The sequence below is a fragment of the Onychomys torridus genome, chromosome 12 (genome assembly GCF_903995425.1).
Source record: "Onychomys torridus chromosome 12, mOncTor1.1, whole genome shotgun sequence".
NCBI lineage: Eukaryota > Metazoa > Chordata > Mammalia > Rodentia > Cricetidae > Onychomys > Onychomys torridus.
Window position 1 is genome coordinate 35,632,655 of NC_050454.1, and position 14,637 is coordinate 35,647,291.

A 14,637-nucleotide genomic window follows, 5' to 3' on the forward strand; every position below is an offset into this window, starting at 1 on the left:
TTATATGAACATAAAACCGCCCCAAAGAGCAAATCCCCACTGACTCTCATAGCAATGTATTTTTACTTCGGGGAGAATAAACATCGTCTCTTACTTAGGAAGAGAATCTTTGAAGTCTAACCCCACTTTTCCCTTCTTGTAACCTTTCTTCTCTCTTCTAACACACCATAGAATTTTCAACTGTTGCTCAAAGCATTATCCATGTAGGAAAATGTACAATAAACATGACTAGGGTAGGGAGCTCTAATTAATATGAATAAATGTACAGATAAATGAGCTGAAGTCAAAGTCTCAATTTAGGGAATTCAGCAAATGAGTACATAAATTATAACAAATTAGTGAACACTTGTTTTACCTTGCCCTCCTTATGATAATCTGAGAAATCAATGGAAAGAAACAACCTGTTATTTTCACTAACCTCTCAAGATTAGGAAGTCATTTTTTTAGACCCTGCATACGACATTTTGGCAGTCTCTGTTTCTGGTATATGAAAAGCTTATTAGAGATTGGTAGACATTTTCTATTGAGTGGTTGCCCCATTTCAAGTAATCTATGCACTATTATTCTGAGTTCAGTTTTCATTGTTAGAAATAAAAAGAAAGATAAGTTTCACAACAAACCAAAAGGTAAGTACCCACTGTAGATGATTTCTAAAGACAGATATGAAATTCGAAATAACTTTCTGAGTGGCTGTGTCTGCCTATATCTATTTAGTTAGTCTGTAAAGATGTAAGAAAGGAAGACTATAGGTATCTTCTCTAAGACAACCATATATCCAACTATGGCCCAGACAGATAGTCCTGCCAATCAAGGTGATACAGAGAAACAAAAGATATGTTATTATAAAGCACAGCATCAATGCCTACTGATAGATAGGAAGAGAACAGAAAACATATTTCCCTCATACTTACACTCCACAAAGATGGCATTTGATAACATTAACTTGCTTAAGGAAAGCGGAAAGAAATTGGTAGCGAAAACATAAGATATGGGTTACACCCTGTAGCCCAAAGAAGAAGTACATGGTTGTATGATGCCAGCCCAGAAGCTGGTTCCACTGGCCGTCTTTCAACAGGGTCAGGGAGGGTCCACCTGAGATAAACTGTTCCCCGACCATACCTGCAGAGGAACATAGCACAGTTTTAGCAATCCTCTTCCTGACTCTACATAGTAAGTGTGAAGACATAGGGGCATGTGTTCATCACTTATTCTAACCTTATGATGTCGATTCCTCCCTCTGAGCTTTCCACTGAAAACCTAGCAACAGTGATTTAGACTTGATTCCAAAGTTTAGCTGCAGGTTTGGGTAACAAGTTTTATCTATATACAGACAAATGATGCAAGCAACTGTTTCATATCCTTATCAATGGTAATTTTAGTTCAACAACTGGTTGTAATTTAATGACTAAAATCCTGGATGACTTGGAGGTTTGGGTTTATGATGTACATCATTTAAAGGATGATTACTTTCTTTCTAGATGGTGCACTTTCAGACAGCTGTTACAAAGTAGGGTGTTTTCCTTGGTTTCTGACAAAATTGATGAAGAATTTAGCCTTTTCCCCAATTAAGAATAGCAGAGATGGTTCATACAGGCTCTACATGTGGTTAATTATTGATGGAGACGAGTTTTTTTTGTTGTTGTTTTCTAGAAGCTGCCTGGTTAGCCTTGAGAATGGGCAGGGAAATTCCTCTTTTTGGAAATGGTTACTTTGTAATTTGATGGTCATACACAAAGAAAGTCCTACTGACATGGATGAAAAGAGCCAGTGGAAAAATTAGAAGTGTTACCATTTACATAGCAGAAGCTACAGCATTACTGTAAAATGCTGAACCTTTTTATAGAATGTTCAATATCAATGGAAAGTTATTGGAGTTAAAAGTTACCTGGACTCTGTTCAACTCAGGAAACAAGAAGCAAGAAAGATCTCCTTCAGCCCCAATTCCCTTTATCATCTCTCAGAAATGATTTGTTACTGAAGATTTCCCATAATCACTTGATTACTTTAGTGTAATTTGCAAAATGACTTCTTACAGAGTTTACATTTTGAAGGATCAGAAGAACTTGCAAACTATTTCATAGGCTCCAACTTATGATACAAAGGAAATTCGCTTGGTTGGATAGGCAAATTAAATATTAAGACGCATTAAGGATTAGGCTTTTGTATAATTATGATATACCATTTTCCTAAGATTATATCAGTTATAAACTGTAATTGGGATAAGTACTAAGAGGCATATTTATATGAAATTCATTTATTATATCTCAATCTCATACTGACATTTTTTCCCCTACTCATGAAATACTCAACAGGAGAAAACAGAACATGGTCACAGTCAACTTACCAGTAAGAGCCATGAAGATTGAAACAATGCCTTCCCAAATCTCTGCTCGACGTAATAAGGTTTTAGAACTAAGGTAGCAGGTCCGAGTTTGCTTTTTGTAGACATACTTCAGAATACTCTTTGTACCCCACCAAAAGCCCATGATAATGAAAAAGGTTCCAGGGAGGGCATGACCTTTGAAACTCCCCATGACCTACAACAATAAGAAATAGACATTTCACTTAAACTCAACAAGAATACCTCTTGTCGACATTGAGTACATTGCTGTCTGAGGATTATGAGTATACTGTAGATCCTACTATAAGATTGACGATTCAAATAAAATGAAAACTTGCATTTGTTTGACATCTTTCATGCATTAGGTTCCATTTCAACCTAATTTTTGAAATATATCCACAAATGAGAAATCACTATTCATTTTTTCAGCTGAGAAATGTGTTTGGTGAAGTTAAATGGTTTGCAGAGATCTTAAAATTTATAAGCAAAAAGTTTTGATTTCTTCAAAACACAGCATGTACTATATCATACAAGTGCCCTTTAATCATAAAGGAAAACAACATGAAGGTTTGGGACAGTTTGTTTAATTTAAAAAGATGTGAGCCAGGCAGGGATGGTGCATTCCTTTAATTCGAGCCCTCAGGAGGCAGAGGCAGGCGGATCTCTGTGAGTTTGAGGCCAGCCTGGTCTACAGAGCGAGATCCAGGACAGGCGCCAAAACTATACAAAGAAATCCGGTCTCGAAAAAGCAAACAAACAAAAAAAGTGATACTACCTATAGATTTTAAGTAGATAATTTTAAAGGGGAAAGGATCAAGAATGTATTATTAAAGACCAGTAGGATTCATGAAATATTTGTGTGTTCTTCCACATATTTTCGAGGCTTCTCATCCAGCTGGATTTGAACCATGTTTCTAATTCTGGCTAGTTGACTGGGCAAGGAGTTGATACGTGCCCCTTTCAAAATGAGTCACTCAGGTCTGTTTACCAGAGCTCTCCTCTTGCCTCAGCTACTTTTTGGCATGACACATCTACTGCACAATCATGGGCAGCCAGCCTGATTGAGATTTTGCGTGTGTGTGTGTGTGTGTGTGTGTGTGTGTGTGTGTGTGTGTATACATGTGTGCAAAACCCCTGACTGATGTAGATCACTGAAAGTTAGAGGTTTAATTTTACAACAACATAGCCTGTTGACACCCACCCAAATCACATTACAAATTTTGCTCACATGCTTGCCATACTCTAACTAATAAACAGAACTACCCTCTGGTTTCAGTCAAGGGTATAAATCAGTCTTTAATAATGTGAGTTTTTAATCATTTCTGAAGTCTTTCTTTTAAACATATTTATTAGACTATCAAGAGTGAAAGTAGAGTCCACAATTATCCTGAAAATCTGATAGTAGGTCAGATTCAGGAAAACTCACAAAAGAGGATGTCACAATGTTCCTAGTCTAGGAAACTAGAATCACTATTTCTTTTAGTGAGTACTGGGCCTCTTACTTTGGATTACTCCCCTCTGACTTAAAGCGATATCCTAGAGGAAAGTGTGAAGTTGACCCAAATACTGCATCCTATATCTCCAATCAAGATGCTAGAAGCTCATTTCATGCACCCTTGAGTCATCCAAACCTTCCAAGAGTCAGGCTCCATCACATATCTCCAAGTGGAGGTTCTGGTCCTAATCTTCATTCTGTGCTATACTTTAGAGCATATACTTTACTAATATTTGGAACATCTGAACTGTAGCTGTTTACTACTAAGAACAGGTAGACCTTGATGATGCATGTCATTTCTGCTTTGATAAGCTCTCACTTAGCAACCTAACTCCCACTGGGCTGTTGATTCCACCTGTCTGTCTGGTTGAGACAATCACACAAGACTGCAAAATACTTTTGTAAGGAATTCCTAAATATACCCAGCCTATACATTTTTTAAAACATTTTTGGAAAAGAATTTCATATGGTTTTATGATCTTAAAACATTGTTATTCCTTAATATAGGAAACTTTCTTGTAGGAATTTCTAGAATCTTAAGGTTCTGGATTAAAACTAAAGTTTTTGAAATTTATTATCAAACAAAAACAGCACATATTTCAAGAATTAAGAAGATACAGAGTGGTGGTGGGGCACGTGTTTAATCCCAGCACTCGGAAAGCAGAGGCAGGTGGATCTCTGTGAGATTGAGGCCAGCCTGGTCTACAGAGTGAGAGCCAGGACAGGCACCAAAACTACCCAGAGAAACCCTCCCTGTCTTGGGGAAAAAAAAAAAAGAATTAAGAAGATGCTTAAAGAAGTTAGGCAGCCATCAAAAATACACTTTTCAAATAGCAAGTGATATATTTAATGAGAACAATAGGATAAAAAAGAAGAGAGAGAGAAGGTGATATGAATTCACAACATGCCCCCATGGTTGGGCATGCCAGGCGGACCTAGACACTTCCGCCTAGCTATTTCCAGTTCAAAATAGCCATTTCCTGGTCAAAATGTCTCGAGTGACCAGGACCCCATGGCTTTGCGTGGTTGTGTAAAGCATGAAGTGCAACCATGTGATCTACGTGTATGCATGGAGTAGCCACATGAGTTCGTGTACGCAGGCGCTGCCCACCCTTTATAAGCCGGCACCATGTTCCCCGGCTCCACTTCCTCTCTTGATCCACATGTGTTTCCCACAGGCCTGTTCACATCTGTCTCTTTCTTTCCTGTCTTAATAAAACTCTTGTTAGTGGATTCTGTCATGTTTCGTGACATTTCCTCGCAGGGTAAGAGTGCCAAATAACTAACAGAAGGACTATAGCTCAGTGGTAAAGGCCCGTGCCACACAAGCCTGACAACATGAATTGGATCCTAGAACCCATGTTATAAAGGTGGAAGGAGAGAAGTGCTCCACAAAGTAGTTCTCTGACACACAAATGCTCCATGGCCCATCTCCCACACATCATACTCCCCCAATAACAAAACTCAGTTTTAAATTAAAAGGTATATATATTTTTTAAATGGGGCAGGGGCTTTGTATTCAGCACTGAGAAGTTCTGAATACAAGCTTTATCACTTGCTAACTGTGGCTTTTGGTAAGCCACTTAACCTGTGAGTGCCTGAGTTTCTACCTTTGTAAAACTGGACCAACAACAGTACTCATTTCTAAACTGGTACCCCACATTACTATCAAACAACTTATGCTATCATCTACTTCAAACTACTAGGGCAGTGGTTCTCAACTGCCCTAGTCGGTCATGACTCCTTTGGAGGGTCAAATGACCCATTCACAGGGGTCATATATCCGATATCCTGCATATCAGATATTTATATTATTATTCATAACTATAGCAAGATTACAGTTATGCAGTAGCAATGAAATAATGTAAAGGTTGGGGGTCATCATCACATGAGTGCTGAGCTGCTGGTAGCAATGGCATTACCAGAGGTCATGGGAGTAGACAGCAGGTGACAACTAGTATTTAACAGGTCAACCCACCAGATGAATAACTTTCTGTTGAGGAGTCCCACTAGGCAAAATCTGTGGGGTCACTGCCTGTGGAAACTGGTTGTTTTCTGTCTGTAACTTTCTCTTGTGCAACCACTTACCTCCCTAAAAAGAACAGCTGTGGGGTTCTTTCCACAGCCTATTGGTAGTGTGTTTTATATCTTTGGGCATACATATACCTGTGGGTGATCAGGAGATGATGTCTATTTAAGCTGTATAATTCTGATGAATAGAAATAATACCAGAATATTTTTCTTAATTGACACAGGAAAGTAACTGTATTTTAGTCTCAAAGACAGCTAATTTTAGACTTCAGAACAAATTAAAAATAGACTAAGCTGCCCCTGCAGAAAATACACAAAGACTAGTTCCCAGGTGTTTATTACTAAATCAAGGTCAGGCTGTTTACATTGAGACATGACCCCCTACAGTAATTGACTACACATATTCCTAGGCTCAAGGTTCAGCCAACTGTTTACTTTCTGTCTGGGAGCCCTCACCAACTTAGAGCTATGTACATGGCCAAGTCAGTGTGACCTTCCTAGCCTGAGGGAAACTGTATGACTTATCATGTGTTATGAGAATGGGCCGGGCCCTGAAAATGTAACATGTAATTGTCCAGAGTTTGGATGTGAATAAATAGTGAGTGTGTGAGTGTGTGTAGGCGTAAGTGCTGAGTGAGGGATATAGCTGAATGGGCAGAAAGAAAATGTAACATAATTGTCCAAAGTTGGGCAGAGAAGAAGAATGAGAGAGTAAGATGAGAGACTGAATGAGTAAAGCGTGAATGAATGATGCAGTAGCATGTGAAGGAATGTAACAGAGTAGAAAAATATACAGCTGCATATACAGAGATGTAGCAGTGTGAAGACAGATTATCAGAGAAAGAGATTTTTTAAGATGAAGTAAAAGAGAAAGTTACCATTAGAAAGTGTGTGTGTTTTCTTATTTTTCCCCACAGATAGAGAAAGTCTAACCCTCAGATAGATAGGAATTTTTCCTAAGCCCTTGCTACTCTGAGGGCTTCTACTCATAATCCTGGAGCAGTTTTGAAGAGCTGGCCTCCCACACACTGCAACACATGAGGAATACAGATTAAAGGTTCAGAGCAGTAGGAAAGTTGAGGACTACTATACAAATAAAAGCAACATGAATCTAACAATACCAAAAGCATCACCATTTTAAAACATTCTTTTAAAAGAAAGTAATGCAAAACACAAAAAGGTAAAGAGAAACGGCAAGTAAGAAAGGATGAAAGACTGCCCAAATGTGAGCTGAACAAGGGTGACACCAATGGACATGCAGATAGATGGTCTTCAAACACATCAGAGAGTGACAGAATATGGAATTTTAATGTTTTAATAACATAAGACTTTTCATGACAGTGACTTATCTGCTTCTGGCAACACCAATCTACTTCATAAAATGATGATAGGCATCAAAGAACCTCCATATGGAGTTTACTTTCTTTGTGGCAAAAACTAGCCATTTGGGCAAGAAACCACCCTTGTCTTGATGGCTGACACTATGCTGTCCAAACTGGATAAGCAGGACATAAAAGAAAGTGACTGCTGAACTTTGCTAAGACAGGATAGGAGTGTCCTTCAAAAATGCCTGTTTCGCATTTCTCTTAGTTTTGGAAGATCCTTTCTCTGTACTTCCTGTTTATTCAAGTAATATTTTATCCTTCTTGGGTCTCTGATGTAGATTGAAGAATAGATAGTTACAGTTTTACAGTTTTCCTTGTTATCAAATTAAAAAAAAACTTACACAGAGATGTAAAGTTTATAAGGTTGAAAAACATAAGAGCTTAAGTTGTTTATATAAAAAGATGTTTTAGGGTCTAAAAAAGATATTTTTGGGATGGTAATACAAGTTATGAAAAAATGGGTTAGGTATACACTTTGGACTAAGATAAGATAACACAGTAATTTCTTCAAATTTGCCACATACAAATGGAATGTACATTGTGAATGTAATTCTTATCTGATAATTGTTGTTATTGTATATAGTTTTACTGTGTTAGAGTTAAAACCTTTTTATTTCAACAAAAAGGGGGAAACATGGGATAATCTTTTTGTACACTGTGAAGATGTGTCACTCTAGTTGGTTTAATAAAGAGCTGAATGGCCAACAGCTAAGCAAGAATTCCAGGCACAGAGGATGCCGGGAAGAAGTGAGGAACTGTGAGGAGATGCGGAGGGAGCATGGCATGTAGGAGATGAGGTAACAAGCCGTGAGCCATGTGGCAGCATGTAAATTAATAGAAATGAATTAACTTAATTTGTAGGAGCTAGTTATAAACGAGCCTAAGCTATGGGCCGAACTTTCATAGTTAATAAGTCTCTGTGTGGTTACTCGAGAGCTGGCTGGCAGGACAGAGAAAGACTCACTAACTATACTACTCTGGTGTCTCAAAAGCCATCTCATATTCAACAAGACCTGAATTGAACTAATCAGCCATGTCTATCTATCTGTCTAATATGAGAATGTAACTTGATTCTAGTTACCTATTTGGTTAACAACACTCTTTTCATCCATTTGCCCAAATTAAAAAAAAAAAAAAAAATTAGCTTGGACTTTGACTATTTACCAAAAACGAATTAGTCATTGCAAATTATCACCTGGGCTGACTAATCTCAACCCTCCACTGCCAACCTTGGGTGACATTCCCTAGCTACTTCAGTACCATCTGCTTGGTAAGGCTTGCCTCATCCAAACAGGGCTGTGTCCCTGTCTCACCTTAAAAGGCACTGTCACTTTAATGAATTCTTTGTATGATTAGTTACAGAATATATATTTCTTTCTTTTTTTTTTTTTTCTTTTCTTACATTTTTTTTTTTGTTTTTTCGAGACAGGGTTTCTCTGTGTAGTTTTGGTGCCTTTCCTGGAACTCACTCTGTAGACCAGGCTGGCCTCAAACTCACAGAGTTCCGCCTGCCTCTGCCTTCCGAGTGCTGGGATTACAGGCGTGTGCCACCACTACCTGGCTAGAATATATATTCTATTTGACTAAATCACTATGTTGTAAAAGCCTATATAACAAGACATCAGGGACTTTCAGAAATAGAAAGCCCAAATCAATTCTGTATCTTGAGGCCTTGAGCCTGTAAGATCATGCTAAAGAGAGGCATAGATAGTGTATTTGCTTTTAAGTTTTAGAATTACCTAATATACTTATCATACAAGTAAACAAGTAATAGTTGACATGGAATTTTAAAATCCAGGCTTTCCTGCATGTATCGTTCTAGGTTAGACAGTCTTCCTGACCCATCTCCATGATAAGTATGAGCGCATCTGTATACCTTAGCACGTGTAATGTAATTAGTACTGGAATGTAATAAACAAGGAGTCATAAAATGCTTTTTTTAACAGATATCAGATGATCACAGTGGTGAAAATAATTGGTTCTTCCTAATTCAGTTATAATGCCACTGTCCTTTTAATCTAAAACAAACTGATGAATCTAATGCTGCTGTTTTAAAAAGATTCAGCAAAATAAAGATATAGCAATCATGATATTTTTCTGACAAAAGGACCTAACAGTCACTGCTAACAATTAAAATGGCAACAATTTCACTTCACTTACATGGTGGAGAGAAAAATGGCCCACATCCTCAACTATCTCACGTGTCTCTTATCTTATAGGAATCATTATCCATCTGTCTGCTGTTTCCTGATCTATAGATACTAGCTGATGTAACTTGTTCCTTATAAAAGCCAAGTCCAGTAGTCAAGACTGGACAGTTCTAAATCCACAAACAGGTATATTCTTTGAGGAAGAACATGGGGCCTCTTTCCTCACTCACAAAGTAGAATTCACCAGGCAGGCAGTAGTAGTCATCTGGGGAATTACTAGGGTAGAAAATAGAAAGACCCTTTTTCCTGATCTTCACTGATTCTATCTGAAAGTTCAATCTGCCCTCCAAATACAGTTTATTCACCCAAAGTAACCTGTCACTCCAAGTAACATCAAATATGATTCTTTTGGCGGATAAGAAGCAAAAAAACAAAACAAAACAAAAACAACAAGAACAAGAACAACAAAAATATCAAAACCCCCCCCCCCCCCAACTCCTTATAGCCCACTGTCAGGTTTTGTTGACTACAACATTCAAACACACACACACACACACACACACACACACACACACGTGCACTAAAAAGGCATGTGTTTTCAACCTCTAGTACTGAAAAGGCAGTATTATAAGGCAGTGTTAGAGCCACACACATGCCAGACCTGCCCTGTAAACAGAGAAGAGAAACTCAGCTAAGTGTGAGAGATTGAATAATTTTCTTGGCAGAATCATAGCCAACTCATTTCAATAGAAAGTGAGGATCATTATAAGAAAGAACATAAACTCAAATTTTATCTTGAGTCACAACCAAAAACAATACTTGCATCTTAATTAGTGATTCATACTTCAGGACGCATTTGTAACTTCGAATTTATTTAAAAGCATCAGTCATTTCTTGAACTTCACTTTGCTATTGGCCTCATTCAAAGAAAATGGTACAGATAAATGGAGCTCTGAAATGTCTTGGTCCTCCATCATTCCACACCAGCACTTTACCTCCCCCGTGTAAACTGTTTGGAAAGCATTTTAAAAAATTATCCTTACCTTAACCCTCTGCTCAAAGTCAAGTCCAAGTCAATCGTCTCCTCTCCAGAATGTATAATGGTTCCAGATTCCAAAAGGAGCGGCAGATGCTGACTGCCCCCGGATCTAACACTGCTTCCTTCTGTTGCTTTGACTCAAAGCCTATGTGCTTATCTTTCCAGCATGAAGTCAAGCAGTTAAGTTTCAGATTGGGTCACAGCGTATTTAAGGCCAAGGAACACACCCATTTGAACATACTGCCTCCCACCTACCAGGCTGTTAGCCTGGGCCATGGTGCTACCTGCTCTGTGGGTCACATAACCTCTCTTTCAGGACATCAAGACAGATAGAAGACCAAAAAAAAAAAAAAAATGTAGCAATGCTATTTAATTGTTTGCTGGAGGTCCTAGGAAGACAAACAGTTCTTAACATGCAGTGCTTCGCGAAGGAGATTGCCACAGGGGTCAGGATTGAGTCATAGACGAGCTGAAGCTATAGGAAGAAATAGGAACGAAGAGAAACTATTGTGGGTCAGCATTCTAGCTCAGAGAATTTGCCTAAGCACTGCCCAGATTGCACGGTGGCATCTCAGGTGCTCAGGGCACCTAGTGGATAGTTGACGCAGCTCCTGCTGACAGCGGAAAGGAGAGAAACAGCACTATTGAAGAACTGCATTCCTCACTAACAAGTTGGTCCCAAGTTATGTAGGAACTGAGATGCCGGCACGCCTAAAATGGGGACAAGGTTCCATCTGTGAAGGGCACATAGTGAAAGAGATGATTGTAAAGCAGTGAAGTGAATGAGTGACCCAAGGTGAGCAGAGTACAAAGGAAAGGCAGCATCCTCACAGAGGTGAGTGACCTAAGGGGAAATCTTATGTACTGTTGATAAAAGTGCAAATTAGTGTGGCCATCATAAAAAGCCATGTGGCTAGATGATCCAGTAATCCATAGATAGATAGATAGATAGATAGATAGATAGATAGATAGATATAGATAGATAGAGAGTTGATATAAATAATAAAATAAAGTACAAATAAAAAGAAGTATGTCAAAGAGACACCTTCCCTCTTACATTGATTGCTGCACTGTTCACAGGAGCTAAGACATGGATTCAACCTAAGTAGCCTTCAATATATGAATGGATAAAGATGGGGCTGAAGAGCTGGCTCAGCTGTAAAGGCTGTTTGCTACTCTTTTAGAGGACCAGAGTTCAATTCCCAGAACCCACAACAGGCAGCTCATAACCACCTGTAATTCCAGTTCTAGGGGATTTGACTCTCTCTTCTGGCCTCTGTAAGCATTTGCATTTATGTGCACACACTGGCACACATATACAAATAAATAAATGAAATGACAAATGAAAAATGTGTGTGCACACATCCACAACAAAGTATCACCCAACCAGAAAAAAATAATTCAGTCATTTGCAACAACACAGACGAAGACACAAGATTTCATGATTCAAGAAACAAGACAGATGCAGAAAGAAAAGCACCGCATGACTTTCCTTCTCGTGGAGTACCACAGAGCTGACCTAACCGCAGTAGAGAGTGGGTCAGAGGCTGTGAAAGGCTTTCGGAGGGAGGAGGTTAGATAGAAAACTTGTACACGCACAAAGTTACTTCCAGGTAAGAAGAAAACTTTCTGATAGTCTACTGCACAGAGAGAGGATAGATTCAACAAAACTGTATTAAACTTCAAACTAGCCCCAAAATGGTTTTCAATGTTGTGCTATAAAGAAGGATAAATATGTGATATGATAGATATGCAAAAGTGCACTGAGTTGACTTTTATGCAGTGTTTACCTGGATCAAAACATGTTTTTCGCAAATACATACAATTTTCAATGAAAAAACAAATAAAAATAATGTCGGATTAAAAACTTCTGAAGAAGACTGAGAAGAAGGGCTGGGGAGATGAGTGAGCAGGTGAGGGAACCTGTAGCAGAGCCTGAGTGCGATTCCTGGTATCCACCAGGCAGACAGAAAGAATTGACTCCTGCCCATTTTCCCCCAATAGCTACACATGCACCGTGGCACACACATACACCCACACACCCACACACCTAAACAAACAAACACAATCAAAAAGTTTATTAGTAACAGGAAGAATTACACAATAAGTATTAAAAGCCACCTAATCTGATCTTAAGATCAAATATGTTTCCAAATATTATTGAGTAATTCTGTTTAGGTTACTCAACCTTGAAAATTCTTGGGAAAATAAAGACATTACTCTTTTTTGCATCATGTAAATAGTGATAAAGTAGCATTTAAATATACTTATCTTATTGTAAGGTGCTTAACCTTGGAAAAATTTAGTGGGGGTTTGAATAGCTCCACCCAACACCTCAGATATTCAATGCTCTGAATTTAATTTCCATATCTTCCCAGCCCTACGTTCCCCTCACAATGCTTACATGAATTTGCCTCTTACCCCTGTTTACATAAGAATTCAATCTGTAGTGGACACTAAATGCATTTTCCTGGACAAACATATACAGGTAAATGAACTTGCCCCAGCTTTTCAGCCCAGGCTTATAATCTCAGCTAGGTGGCAGGCTAAAGCAGGAGAGTTCTGAATTTAAGGACAGTCTGTGCAATTTCTCAAGACCCTTTCTCAAAACAGAAAATAAAGCAAAGAAACAAACAGGGCAGGAAGGACTAAAGGAGACAGATAGCTCAGTGGTGGAGCACACGCCTCGCATCTGCTGCGCAGCAGTACATCCAATCTCAGTACCAACCAACAAACCACAGCAGCAATAGAAACAAAAGAACCCTTCTGTGACGATGATAAACACCATGGCTAAAAGCAACTGGAGGAAGAACCCTATTATTTGGCTGATACACCTCAATCACAGCTGATTAATGGACGAGGTCAGGAATCCTGGAGAAACTGCTCATGGCTTTGCTTTCTGTCTTGTTTTTTTATACAACTCTGGACCATCTGCTGAGATTTGGTACCCCCTACAGTGGGCTGGGCACCCCCTACAGTGGGCTGGGCCCTCCCACATCAATCACTGATCAAAAAGAAAAAGAAGAAATAAGTGCCTCACAGACGTGCCTACAGGTGATCTAATGGAGGCCATTCCTTAACTGAGATTTCCTCTCTCCAGGTTTATCTAGGTTTGTGTCAAGTTGACAAAAAACTAACCAGTGCAAAAACAAAAAGAAAAAAATGTACCATCTTGACAGGTGGTACATTTCCTGAAGCAAGAGGATTGAAAGATAAACACTGAGTTATCTACAGTGTGAATTAGAGGCCAGCTTGGTCAACTTATCGAGATCCTATCTCAAAATATAAACAAATAAACAAGGGGCTGGGAATAAAGCACTGTCAGAGAGAACTTGCTTAGCTGTATTTAGGACCATAGATTCAAGGCACAATATGGTAACAAACTAAATAACATACATAGACACAGATAAAAAATAGTTGCAGGCAGGAAATATGTTATCTAGTAGAGGCAAGTACATAAGCTACTCCAAAATATCATGAAGTATAGAGAAAGAAATGGGAACAAGGAAGGAGCAAGATTCTGACTGTAAATAATCTACTGCCCACAGCCCTTAGCTTTGTTCCTAACTGCCAACACTTGGGAAATACCTTGATGTCTTTCAATGAGGTAATGGATAAGAAAACCAGTGCATGCAACGGAGATTATTCAATGATAAGAAGAAATAAGCCTTCAGGTGGCAGAGGATAGCTTTGTTTGCTAGTCCTTGGTGTTTGAGCCTTTGCACATTAAAGTACAAAATTACTGTTACTCTGGACATAATGCATGGCAAAGAAGAGACGTTCTGAAACTGAAAAATGAGTAAATCTGTAGCATCATCTGCTACTACAAGGTCCTTCCCTCTGTCTCTACCACTTCCTCCAATGAAGTCTTCCCTTTTTTTTCTTCCTCCCTCCCTTCTATAACTGGGACTTGGTCTATGATTACAGGTGGAAGAGATGTGGGCAAGTGAACTGGGACTCGGGAGTCTTGGGTAGGGAGACAGCCAATGAGTGTCCTCGGATTGTCCTGCCTCCACCTCCTACCTCTCTGTTGGATGCCAAGATTACTAATACCTTCTACAGCACGCTTCTTTATATGGGTTCTGGGAATTCAAACTCAGGATCTCGTACTTGCTTGGCAAGTGCTTTACCCACTCAACCTTCTCCCCAGCCAAGATTCTGTCCCACTAAAACAACAACAAAGAAGGCTTAGGGAT

At 39.0% G+C, this 14,637-nt stretch overlaps 1 protein-coding gene across 1 annotated transcript in view; it reads right to left on the reverse strand.

The window, feature by feature from the left end:
- LOC118594061 (transmembrane protein 45A-like) overlaps nt 1-14,637 on the reverse strand; it is a 74,961-nt gene that overhangs the window by 19,224 nt on the left and 41,100 nt on the right. Inside the window, 3 exon segments of the mRNA XM_036203846.1 lie at nt 912-960; nt 962-1,119; nt 2,345-2,537. Of these exon segments, the coding sequence (XP_036059739.1) occupies nt 912-960; nt 962-1,119; nt 2,345-2,534 (397 nt within the window). The 5' untranslated portion in view covers nt 2,535-2,537.